This window comes from Chlorocebus sabaeus, chromosome 14, assembly GCF_047675955.1.
Source record: "Chlorocebus sabaeus isolate Y175 chromosome 14, mChlSab1.0.hap1, whole genome shotgun sequence".
NCBI classification, from domain to species: Eukaryota; Metazoa; Chordata; class Mammalia; order Primates; family Cercopithecidae; genus Chlorocebus; species Chlorocebus sabaeus.
Genome location: NC_132917.1, coordinates 53,681,030 through 53,694,337, shown reverse-complemented (window position 1 = coordinate 53,694,337; position 13,308 = coordinate 53,681,030). Strand labels below are relative to the sequence as shown.

The window sequence follows — 13,308 nt, the reverse complement described above, 5'->3', positions numbered from 1 at the left end:
ATTGGGTGTGTATTGGAGTGAACTCCAAGCAAGATAAATACAGAGAAAACCACATTTAAGCATTAGATAATCAAAGGTAGAACCATAGTCTTTAGAAGGAAATATAGGAGAACATTTTCATGATTTTGGGGTAGTAAAAATTTTTTTTTTTTTTTTTTGAGACGGAGTCTTGCTTTGTTGCCCAGGCTGGAGGGCAGTGGCGCGATTTTGGCTCACTGCAAGCTCTGCCTCCCGGGTTCACGCCATTCTCTTGGCTCAGCCTCCCAAGTAGCTGGGACTACAGGTGCCCGCCACCGCACCCGGCTAATTTTTTTGTATTTTTAGTAGAGACGGGGTTTCACCATGTTAGCCAGGATGGTCTCGATCTCCTGACCTCGTGATCTGCCCGCCTCGGCCTCCCAAAGTGCTGGGATTACAGGCGTGAGCCACCGCGCCTGGCCCGTAAAAATTTCTTAGAACACAAAAAGCGTTAGCTATTAAAAAGGAATAAATGATAAATTGAATTTCATGAAATAAAAAATTTTTGGTCACTAAAAGACAGTAAGAAAATGGGGCTGGGTGCAGGTGGCTCACACTGTAATCCCAGCAATTTGGGAGGCTGAGGCGGGCAGATCACCTGAAGTGAGGAGTTGGAGACTAGCCTGGCCAACAAGGTGAAACCCTGTCTCTACTAAAAATACAAAAATTAGCCGCATGTGGTACCATATGCCTGTAATCCCAGCTACTGGGGAGGCAGAGGCAGGACAATTGCTTGAACCCAGGAGGGAGATGGAGGTTGTGGTGAGCCGAGATCGTGCCACTGCACTCCAGCCTGGGTGACAGAGTGAGACTCCATTTCAAAAAAAAAAAACCAAAACCCCAAAATCAGCCAGGCATGGTGGTACATGCTTGCAGTCCCAGCTACCTGGAAGGCTGAGGCACAAGAATTGCTTAAACTTGGAAGGCAGAGACTGCAGTGAGCCAAGACTGTACCACTGCATTCCAGCCTGTGTAGTGGCTGAGCCTATAATCCCAGCACTTTGGGAGGCCAAGGTGGGAGGATCGCTTGAGTCTAGGAGTTTGAGACCCACATGGCCAATACGGCAAGACTCTATCTGTATTTAAAAAAAAAAAAAGGAAAAATGAATAGGCAAGGCACAGAGAGAGAAAAAAATACGTGCAATACAAATACAAAGTTAATATCGAGACCTCTGTTAAGATGTGTTGAGAAGTGAGGACCTGAAATGTTCTCAACACATAGAAATAATAAATGCTTGTGGTGATGAATATTTTTTGTTGTTGTTGTTGTTTTTTTGTTTTGAGACGGAGTCTCGCTCTGTCGGCCAGGCTGGAGTGCAGTGGCCAGATCTCAGCTCACTGCAAGCTCCGCCTCCCGGGTTTACGCCATTCTCCTGCCTCAGCCTCCCGACTAGCTGGGACTACAGGCGTCCACCACCTCGCCCGGCTAGTTTTTTGTATTTTTAGTAGAGATGGGGTTTCACCGTGTTAGCCAGGATGGTCTCGATCTCCTGACCTCGTGATCCGCCCGTCTCAGCCTCCCAAAGTGCTGGGATTACAGGCTTGAGCCACCGCGCCCGGCCAAGGTGATGAATATTCTGAATACCCTGACTGGATCACTACACATTCTATGGGTGTAACAAAGTATCATATGTAACCCATAAACATATACAAATACTATGTATCAATAGAAAAAAAAATAAACAACACAACACCAAACAAAATGTGTTACACTTAGTCAAAGACTTCAGGCACAAAAATATTATATACTATATGATTCCATTCATGTGGAATCCAAAAAAGAGACAAAACTAATCTACAATGTCATAAATCAGAAAGGAGTATCTTTGAGCAAGGCTAAGTGGTGTTTACTGGAAGGGAGTATGAGAGAACTTTCTGCAGTGACATATCTTGTTTTGGGTGACAGTTACATGGGTATATATAATTGTCAAAACTTTTCACGCTCAACACTTAATATCTGTGGATTTTATTTCATGTAAATTATCTCTCAATAAAAAATGTCACAAAAAACCATGTCAACTACTACACAAGTGGTATGTGGGCCATATTAAGCCTTGGAGACTACTGAAGGTCCTTCCTAAATTTAATGCAAAAAATTAAAACATGGCGGCCGAGCGCAGTGGCTCACACCTGTAATCCCAGCACTTTGGGAGGCTGAGGCGGGTGAATAACCAGAAGTCAGGAGTTTGAGACCAGCCTGGCCAACATGGTGAAACCCCGTCTCTACTAAAAATACAAAAATTAGCTGGACGTGGTGTTGCGTGCCTGTAATCCCAGCTACACGGGGGGCTGAGGCAGAAGAATCGCTTGAATCCAGGAAGCGGAGGTTGCAGTGAGCCGAGATTGTGCCACTGCACTCCAGCCTGAGCCACAGAGCAAGACTCTGTCTCAAAAAGAAAAAAAAAAAAAAAAAGAAAAAAAAGAAAAATTAACACAAGGCTCAAAATTGAATTTTTGATTATTTTCTTTTTAACTTACCCCAAGAATATATTGACAGGAGTGAGGCTCTAGCATATATACAGTAACAGCGTGAGGCGAATCTGATTCTTTACACCTAAAACAGAGAGAACTTTAAGGTACTGCCCAAATCATTTAAAGTGAGATCACTGCTAATAGCTGTACTCTTAAAAATCCCATTCAAGTGGAGCCTGTATGATTTAATACAATTTTATCAATAATTTAAATAGTATACTTTCGTAATTATTCATAATTATACTTTTTGTTTACATAAAGCTTTTGTCCATAGGAAGCAGGTAAAAGCAAAAGGCATATAGCATGATTTGATGGTCTAACTTACTTTAGTTTTACAGTCACCTGTCTTGGTTTGTCAGTTATATCACAAATATCTCCATTTCCATAAAAATGTGACACCATCCTGAATCAGAGAAACACACAAGTTTTATTAAACTAAAATCTCACTAATAGAATAATTGTAATGGGTAAGGTGAGAAGATGGTTAGAGGGATCAGTTTAACATTAGCTAAAAAATAAACCTGACTATATTCTTTAAAAGAGTATTTTTAGGGTTATCTCACAGAGGCAGTCTCTTGGATTCTATAAAGAGAATATAAGAGAGAAACTTCATACTGGCTTAGTTAATAATGATTATTTTCAGCTTGCATATTATTTATTTGTATACAAATAATTACGGTTAGATCCCTTTAAAAAATTGTTTTAAAGTTATCAGTTTCCCTAGCCCACTATATTGTTTTGTGAAACAGTTCTTTGCTTCCGTCCTCCATCAAGCTACTCCCATTAAAATACTGTACGTTAGGCACTGTAGTATAGGAGACAAAGCCTAGGCCAAACTGTCAATCTCAAATGAGCAGGATCCAAAGAAAAGCTTCATTTTACCAGTCTAACACTCATGCTTCAACATATATTGTACATGATACCACAACTGTTTTCACATAAAACATATACCTACAAGGATAAGAGAAATCAATCTGTTTAGTATAATAATTAAATGTCTGTTTTAATTTTGCTGACTTTGACTCTGATCAGCCCAAAAAGTCAGTACACTCTGAAAACAATCCAAATCATCTGTTTTAGGAAGGAAAAGGTAATACCCAAGAAGGAACAAGAAAGAATAATTTAAAACATACTGAGTAAAAGTCTACAAGAAAAGCTAAAGTGTAGTTATTCTTGGGAAATGAGATTAACTTACTGGTGTTTTGACAAGATATACTCATATATCCTAAAACAGATGTGAGGTAGTTTTTAAAAAATAGCCTCAGTTCTAACAGAATTGAGTCATTGTTACTAACACCACCACCACTCTCATTAATGTACTACCCCCATTGTTAAAGGCAGCAACCCAGGTTTATTGCATGCTATTGTCAGGCATTCTCCTTTACAAAAATTACCTCTTAAATGACACAATAATTGTAAGAGGCAAATACCATTAGACACCAAAAGTGACAGAAAAAAAGATTATGTCATTTCTCCAAGGTAGGAAGTGATGAGCCAGCATTTGAATCCAGGTAGTCTGACTCCAAGGACTGTGCTCTGAACTATTACACTGTGTTGCTTCCCCAAGAAAAGAAAACTAACCTAAAAGATGTCCCTTGAAAAAAACTAACCAGGGATTTTACTTAAATGTTTGAATTTTTTTGTTTTTCAATATTTTGAGTTTTAGAAATTCTTCTAATTAGCTACAAAGGCAAGTAAAGTGAATCTTTACCTGACTGTCTGGGTACCATCATCTTGAAGATGATAAGCTCTAGCAGTATTCTTCTTAGCCCATTCAATATGCTCTTCTTGGTTCCATGTCCCGACAACCACAGAGGTTTTCCCACTATCCTTGTCCTAACACAGGAAAAAATATTTGTGATAATGCATGCTTGATATCATCAAGTAGATATTTATGCTGATGACCTGACCTTCTTGTAGGCTAGTCTTTATCTGCACAGTGGATCTATATTTAGGTGTAATGATATTAGTCGAATTCAATGAGTGGAAATTTAAGTACATTATCTTCTTTATTCCTTGCTTCTCTGAATAACATAACTAATTTCTAGTCAGGCTAGCTCTAAATGTAGTTATTATTGGCTCTTCTATCTCTTTTCTCTTCTACAGATCAGTCCCATCAGTTCTTTCCTGGAGATTTTTCAGCTTTACATTCTTCCTCTACTTTTTCACTGACAGCAACTCACCCCACAACCAAGGGTTTAATCTCTCATACCTAGATAATACTATCACATACTACTGCAATTCTTAATTCAATCTTTGGCCTCCATCTCTTCCACCGCAGCCTAACTTCATCCTATGCAATGTTATACTGACCTTTACACTATTCATTTGGTACCATACTTATTTCTCTATTGAAATTGTCTATCCAGAAACCCCTTTTCCCATCCTGCTTTTATTATTTTTTTAAACACTAACTACATACTGTCTTATATGTGGACATCCTTCCTTCTTCCTTCTTCCTTTTCCTTCCTACCTCCTTGCATTCCTTTGATTTCTTTCTTCACAATGTATGCCAGACAACCATGCTGGGCACTAACAGATATCTGGTTAGTAGAATTAAAAACCCTTGGCTGGGCGTGGAGGCTCACACCTGTAATCTCAGCATTTTGGGAGGCTGAGGCGGGTGAAATCACCTGAGGTCGGGAGTTCGAGACCGGCCTGACCAACATGGAGAAACTACTCTACTAAAAATACAAAATTAGCCGGGCGTGCTGGCACATGCCCATAATCCCAGCTACTCAGGAGGCTGAGGCAGGAGAATCGCTCGAACTCGGGAGTCAGAGGTTGCAGTGAGCCGAGATTGCGCCATTGCACTCTAGCCTGAGCAATAAGAGGGAAACTCCATCTCAAACCAAACCAAACCAAACCAAAACAAAAAACCCCTATGGTGGCAAAGAAAACAAGCAGGGCCAATGCCCAGTAGAGCTTAGTGCCTAATTTAAGAGATAGCTAATAACATTTGGTTTTAGCTACTAGAATAAGTTCCTGGATAGGCCGAAATTAGAGCCGCAAAGTGAAGTGTTTAAGAGGTTGGATAGGGAGCCAGACTGCCTGGGTCTGAATTCTAGTTTCCCCAGTTACTACCTATTTGACCTTAGGCAAGTTATTGAACCTTTATTTCTGTTTCCTCATCTTGGAATAACAACCACTTCTTAAGGTTGTTATGAATATTAAAAGAATATGTGTAAAGTACATAGTGCCTGGCATACAGTAAGCACCCTATTTGCTAGTTACTATTACTTTTAGTATCTCTCTAAATACCAAACACAGTTCCCTAGAAAGTTCCAGGTTATACAACCTTGGCTAAAATAAGTTTCATAAAACCTAGTGTTGGCAAGTGTATAGGAATGTAGCCATTGTTTATGGGAGTGTAAACTGGTCTACCTCTGGAAGGCAATTTTCCAGTATGCAGATACTTTGACCAAGGAAGTCTGTTGACAGAAATGTCCCTTATGAATATACTTGCAAAAGTATAGCAACAGAACTATTTTTAAATGTTGACTAAAACATATCACAGCAAAAACTGGAAACAACTTAAACGTCCATTAGCAGAGGTTTGGTTAAATACACTGTGGTACAGACATAATCCTCTGTACCTGCTGAAAAGAGTGAAATTGAGTGTTGCTGACATGGAGCAATCTCCAAGATACTAAGTGAAAAGAACAAGTGGCAGAACAGTGCATGATCCCTTCTCTATAAATAAAAAAGTTATACCAACATCTATACATATGCATGTTTTTTTTGGTGGAGGGCAATGAAAATGTTAACAGTAGTTAAACTTTTTAAAGAAGTGGTATGATGGCAGAGGAGACAGATACTTCTCATTTAAAATTTCTGGCATACATTTCTTTAAGAAACTTATCAGGTATTGTAAGGGTTGTAGTTTGATGATACTTACCCTTTTTCTGTACTGATTAAAAAAACAAACATCTGCAAAGTAGCAGGAATAAATGGAAAGAATACCTAAATACCCTTAGGTTTAAGTGAAAACAAAACAAAACAAAAAACAAACCCAACACATCCTAGTCTATGGATGTCTCATTCATTTTGGAAGATGTAAATGTGGAAGGTGAACTGACAATCTGTCCCAGTATGATCTATCTTGGAATTTGAGATCAGTTCAAAACATTATGAGTGGGCAAATACACACTTTTCTATTTTGGGTATTACTTTCTTTTTTAGATAATAAAAATGGCCTTTTAAAGCAGCTAGGTTCATACTCATTAATTAAAGCTTGTCTTCAATACCTAGCAGCTTACTTTACTAAACAAAGTATAAGTAGGACAAATAACATAATTGGAACTTGAACCTCAGAATTTAAGCAGGCTAGCTCAAGTATGGGAAAACATGCTGAGTTATAAAACTATAAATAAAAGTAAGAATAAAAACTCAAAAAGTTTAATCTTAAAACTTATTTTAAACTTAGATGATATGGTATTTTCTTTTTTAAACATTTTTAAAATTTTTTGTAGAGATGGGATTTTGCTCTGTTGCTCAGGCTGGTCTTGAACTCCTGGCCTCAAGTGATCCTCCCACCTTGGCCTCCCAAAGCGTTTAGATTACAGGCATAAGCCACTATGCCTGGCCCAGGGTATCTTATTCTTTTGGCTGAGAAACTTGCTGTATTTACCCAATTTTTGTAACCCTAGCGATAATGTATGATCTTACCATTTATTTTCTTTCTTTTTTGTTTTTTTGAGGAGTCTCACTTTTTTGAGACAGAGTCTCGCTCTGTTGCCCAAGCTGGAGTGCAGTGGCATGATTTCGGCTCACTGCAACCTCTGCCTCCCAGGTTCCAGTGATTCTCCTGCCTCAGCCTCCCGAGTAGCTGGAATTACAGGCATGCACCTGGCTAATTTTTGTATTTTTAGTAGTAGAGATGGGGTTTTACCATGTTGGCCAGGCTGGTCTCGAACTCCTCACCTCAGGTGATCAGCCCACCTTGGCCTCCTAAAGTGCTGGGAATATAGGTGTGAGCCACCGTGCCCGGCCTCATTTTCTTAATTATTTTTTTGAGATGGAGTCTCACTCTGTCACCCAGGCTGGAGTGCTGTGTTGCAGTCTTGGCTCACTGCAACCTCCTCTGCCTCCCAAGTTCAAGTGATCCTCCCACCTCAGCCTCCTGAGTAGCTAGGATTACAGGCGTGCAGCACCACTCCCAGCTAATTCATTTTCTTAATTTAAAGATGAGTTATAAGAATGATTAATTTCTTGATCAAAGCTAAAGAGGTATAGCCACAACAGCTCATTATTCTACTAGGCTCATAGTAATACAAGCATGTAAGTAATTAATAAGCAATATCACTTTAAGGTTACTGATTTGGTTAACGCCAAATGTTCTATTTTCCAAAATTTGGAGATACTTTGATTATACTAATCATATTAAAATCATCTCATAATTAAAAGTTACACCATTCCCCCTTTTTTTTCTACAATAGATTTTTAAAACTTTAAACCATCTAGTGGTAGAATGACATATAAATGCTATTCTATACCTCATGGTACTGATGTACATGTTTGCCATAGCAGAATTCATATTTCCACCAACCAACACCCTAAAAAAAAAAAATATTAGATCAAGTTAAGCACTGGGCCTCTCTCAATAATGCCACATGATAGTAATGGAAATACATGTTATTTTTAAAACCTGTAAAAGCAATAGTATGGCTGAATATTAAAATAAAACATTACTGAGAAATTAAAGACAAATACAGAGAATATGCACTATCTTGGTAAAATTTTAAATACAATAAAACAAAAATTCCACTAGTAACTGTATTTCCCACTGGTGCTAATAGTCAGGGTCAAAATTTTTAACTTTGTAAAGGGAGATGTTGGCTGGGTGCGGTAGATCACACCTGTAATCCCAGCACTTTGGGAGGCTGAGGCAGGATGATTGCTTGAGCCCAGGAATTTGAGATCAGCCTGGGTAACATAGTTACACCCTGTCTCTAATTTTTTTTTTTTTTTAAAAGGAAGATGTTAATTCTAGTTTGAAATGTGATTGCTACATAACCAAAATGTGGGATATACAATCACATGCTCATTCTAGCAGTCAACAAGAATCACATATGATTGCCAGAGAAAAGGTCAAATTTTTACCTTGTGAAATAAAGAACATAAAAGCTATGGATTAGATTACAGACACGTGGGGAAATGAGACTGCAGAAAGAAAATGTTCTTTGAGGATGACAGGATCCTGTCATTTCTCTATAGAAAAAATCCTTTTCAGTGCTGTTGATGCACCAATGACCATACCTGGCAGGTAAAGTTGTAAAATAAATATTTTTTTTAAATGGAAGATTTACTTCTCACCCCATGAAAGCAGTAAGAACCACTAAGAAACTCTTTTATGAGCTGGTCATCTGTCAATTTGGATATGTGGGTTGTCCCAACAGTAAGGATTGGCTGAGAGCCAATAGCAATGGGCTTGTGGATCGCTGGAAATCTCTCTTCTTTTGTTGATTGCAAATCTTCCTAAAATTAAACACACACATCTTTAAGGGTTTCCATGCCACACTTAATTTTTTTTTTCAGTTATGGCTTAAGTTATTATTTTTAAACTGCAGAAAATTTGAAAAATAAATTGTCCACTTGATTTTAATACATTTTAAGGTAATGGACTTTGCAGCACTTAGCATAGGGAAAGCTCTAGACGAATGTTAGTTCCATCTATCAGTTAGGACCATCCTAAACATTAAGGGATAATTTCCATTTCATATATTTTGTCTCATTCTTCTTCTTTTCTTTATTTTTGAGATGGAGTCTTGCTCTGTCGCCCAGGCTGGAGTGCACTTGTGCAGTCTCAGCTCACTGCAGCCTCTGCTTCTTGGGTTCAAGCAATTCTCCTGCCTCGGCCTCCCAAGTAGCTAGGATTACAGGAGCCTGCCACCACACCTGGCATATTTTTTTTTTTTCAGTACAGATGGGGTTTCACCATGTTGGTCAGGCTCGTTTCATCCTGATCTCAGGTGATCTGCCCACCTTGGCCTCCCAAAGTGCTGGGATTATAGGCATGAGTCACTGCACCCAACCTTGTTTCATTTTTCTTAATAAGTACTTTGCTCTACTTGCTAAGCTCTGTGTCCCTACATTTGGTTTTGGAAAATGTGGTCACTAAGGGTAAATAAAGAATAACAAACAGGGTAAAGAGAGCTGGGTTCGAATAAATATGCATATTAGTTACAATTATTAAACTATAACAGCAGCATGCCTGTAATCCCAGCTACTTGGGAAGCTTAGGCATGAGAATCTCTTGAACCTGGGAGGTGGAGGTTGCAGTGAGCTGAGTTCACACCACTACACTCCAGCTTGGGTGACAGAGCGAGGCTGTGTTTCAAAGAAAAAAAAAGGCAATAAGGGTGCAGAGAACAGGAGACTCAGAGAGGAAGAGGTGGCTCAAATAGGTTTTGACCAAGAACTGAAATATGAAGACTTCACAAAGAGAAAAACCCTCAATGAATTCTTGAAACATGAATAATAATTTGTGATTTATGTGTTTATCTGTGTGTTCTGTGACTATGTGTGTATATATGCATATAGACTTGAGGAAGAGGTAAAACCAAAGATGTGGGGGTGTGATATTTAAAACTAAAGAGAGAAGCAGGTGCTATATGGTAGAAAAGCAAATGCTGAGAGATTTGGACATTATTTTATAGGATTTAGGCAAAGATGTGCTGTGATGATATTTTTTAGTATATATGGTAGACAACTAAATGCTGAGAGATTTGGACATTATTTTATAGGATTTAGGCAAAGATGTGCTGTGATGATATTTTTAAGTGTTACTTCAGCAGTGGCAAGGAAGAAGGAATAGCAGGGACAAATCTAGAGGAAGAGAGTCAAGTTAGGAGTTACAGTAACCCAGGTGAGAGATGAAGAGAATCTAAAGTAAGGGAGTGACAGGGTTGGATGTAGAGAAAAGGATAGCTATTATTAAAGAGGTTAATACATTAGGATCTGGTGGTTAAATGGGTATTGACTGGCAAGGAAATGAATCTAGACCAGAATTTAAAAAGTGAGTGTACCAATTATAAATGAATAATTTATAAAAATTTAGATAGTACATGAGTTCCCAATAAATATATGGTGGATACTATGTCTCCTTTTTCACTTGCTGTAGTTACCGTTAACCAACTATGGTTCTTTTGCTTCTATTTCAGCTTGTAGGAGTCAGTGGACAGTTACTCCAGAAAGCAATGAACTTATTCTCTCTTCCTCCCAATATTAGGAAAAACAAGGACTGTCAAGATGTTGTCTTATTTTTTGAAAGGTCTTTGAACTTTATTGTATACCTTTTTCCACATTCAGAGCCTACTATATTTTGGCATTATTTTAGGTGCTCAGTATTAAAAATCAAGCAAATATAGCCATTACTCCAAAGGAGTGAGGGTCTAACAGACTAAACTAATAACCTGGGGTTACACGAACCCTCTGTTAAGGTTAATGAAGAAAAACAATAATGCTGCATAGTGAAACCAGAAGCTGAGATAAGGGGAAGAGGTAGCAAGAACAGAAACATGACCTTTTATTACTATTTCTGTACAGAACATCCATTTTCATTTTTAAGGAAAATTATTCTAATAAAAATAGGATGGTAGTTTATATAATAGAGTAGAAAATTCATTAAATGGACTGCTAATAGTCCAGTAATCTCTCAATTAATATAATAGGCAGAACATGAAACCAAAACTCTGATAGCCAGATTTGTATTTTTGTTTATAAAAGAAAAAAATTCTTTATCTGTATGGTAAACGCTGACCTCACACTTAAGAGGCAAACCATATGCCAAATACACATTTTCAAAAGAAAAGTTATGTGTAACAGATTTATAGAAAAGTGATTCTGAAATAAAGATGATCAGTTTTAAGTAACTACTCATCCTACAGTATCAACTAAGATTTTGGTATGGCACATGTACCCTAAAGATACTAAGTATCAACATCATTGATCATCAGAGAAAAGCAAATCAAAACTACAATGAGATGTCATCTGACTCCAGTTAAAATGGCTTTTATCCAAAAGACAGGCAATAAGAAATGCTAGCAAGGATGTGGAGAAAGGGAACCCTTGTACACTGCTGGTGGGAATGTAAAGTAGTACAAACACTATAGAGAACAGTTTGGAGCTTTCTCAAAAAACTAAACATAGAGTTATTGTAAGATCCAGCAATCCCACTGCTGGGTCTATATCCAGAAGAAAGGAAATCAGTATACTGAAGAGGTATCTGCACTTCCATGTTTGTTGCAGCACTGTTCACAACAGCCAACATTTGGAAACAACCTAAGTGTCCATCAACAGATGAACGGATAAAGAAAATGTAGGGTTGCCCAGGTGCAGTGGTTCACACCTGTAATCCTAGCGCTTTGGGAGGACAAAGCAGGAGGAGTGCTTGAGCTCAGAAGTTTGAAACCAGCTTGGGCAACACAGTGAGACCCTTTCTCTATTAAAAAAATTATTTTAAAAAGGGGTACATATATACAATGGAGTACTATTCAGCCATAAATAAAAATAAGATCCTGTTGCTGGGTGTGGTAGCTCACGCCTATAATCCCAGCACTTTGGGACGCTGAGGTGGGCAGATCATCTGAGGTCAGGAGTTCGAGACCAGCTTGCCCAACATGGTGAAACTCCGTCTCTACTAAAAATACAAAAATTAGCTGGGCATGGTGGTAGGCGCCTGTAATCCCAGCTACTCAGGAGACTGAGGCAGGAGAATCACTTGAACCCGGCAGTTAGAGGTTGGAGTCAGCGGAGATGGCACCACTGCACTCCAGCCTGGGCAAAAGAGTTAGACTCCATCTCCAAAAAAAAAAAAAAAAAAAAAAAAAAAAAATTAGATCCTGTCATTTGCAACAACATGGATGGAATTGGAGATCATTATGTTAAGTTAAATAAGCCAGGCAGAGAAAAACATCCCATGTTCTCACTTATTTATGGGATCTAAAAATCAAAACAATTGAATCCATGGAGATAGAGAGTAGAAGGATGGTTACCATAGGCTGAGAAGGGTAGTGGGAGGTTGTGGAGGAGATGGGGATGGTTAATGGGTACAAAAAAACCCCTTAAAATGAATAAGACCTACCACTTGATAGAACAACAGGGTGACTATAGTCAATAATACTAAAAATTGGATTGTTTGTAACACAAAGGACAAATGCTTGAGGGGATGGATACCTCATTCTCCAAGATGTGATTATTATGCATTGCATATCTGTATCAAAGTATCTCACGTACCCGGCCACACGTGGTGGCTCATGCCTGAAATCCCAGCACTGTGGAAGGCTGAGGTAAGCAGATCACTTGAGGCCAGGAGTTTGAGACCCACCTGGGCAACATGGCACAACCCCGTCTCTACTAAAACAAAGTAAGAATTAGCTGGGCAAGGTGGCACATGCCTAGAGTCCCAGCTACTCAGGAGGCCAAGGCACAAGAAGCACTTGAACCCTGGATATGAAGGTTACAGTGAGCCAAGATTGTGCCACAGTGAGCCAAGATTGTGCCACAGTGAGCCAAGACTTCGCCACAGCACTCCAGCTTAGGGGAGTGAGACTCTGTCTCAAAAACAACAACAACAACAACAAGAGTATATGTAAAATATCTCATGTACTCCATAAATAAATATACCTGCTATGTACCACAAAAATTAGAAATTAAAAAAAAATGCTGAGTATTTTTATTTTATTTTATTTTTTTGTTGAGGCGGAGTCTTGCTTTGTCGCCCAGGCTGGAGTGCAGTGATGCAATCTCGGCTCACTGTGACCTCCGCTGCTCAGGTTTGAGTAATTCTTGTGCCTCATCCTCCCAAGTAGCTGGGAC

At 38.8% G+C, this 13,308-nt stretch overlaps 1 protein-coding gene across 6 annotated transcripts in view; it reads right to left on the bottom strand.

Annotated features, from left to right (window-relative positions):
• Window positions 1–13,308, bottom strand: part of ERLEC1 (endoplasmic reticulum lectin 1) — a 39,990-nt gene that overhangs the window by 9,715 nt on the left and 16,967 nt on the right. For 2 of the 6 annotated variants that reach the window (XM_007970649.3, XM_007970648.3), the window contains exons 9-13: window positions 8,806–8,967; window positions 7,986–8,045; window positions 4,202–4,326; window positions 2,816–2,893; window positions 2,497–2,572 (exon numbers count right to left, since the gene is read on the bottom strand). In XM_007970649.3, coding sequence (XP_007968840.1) covers window positions 2,497–2,572; window positions 2,816–2,893; window positions 4,202–4,326; window positions 7,986–8,045; window positions 8,806–8,967 — 501 coding nt within the window. The remainder of the gene's footprint in view (window positions 1–2,496; window positions 2,573–2,815; window positions 2,894–4,201; window positions 4,327–7,985; window positions 8,046–8,805; window positions 8,968–13,308) is intronic. The other 4 variants (XM_007970650.3, XM_073022979.1, XM_007970651.3 and 1 more) reach the window with 2 other exon arrangements.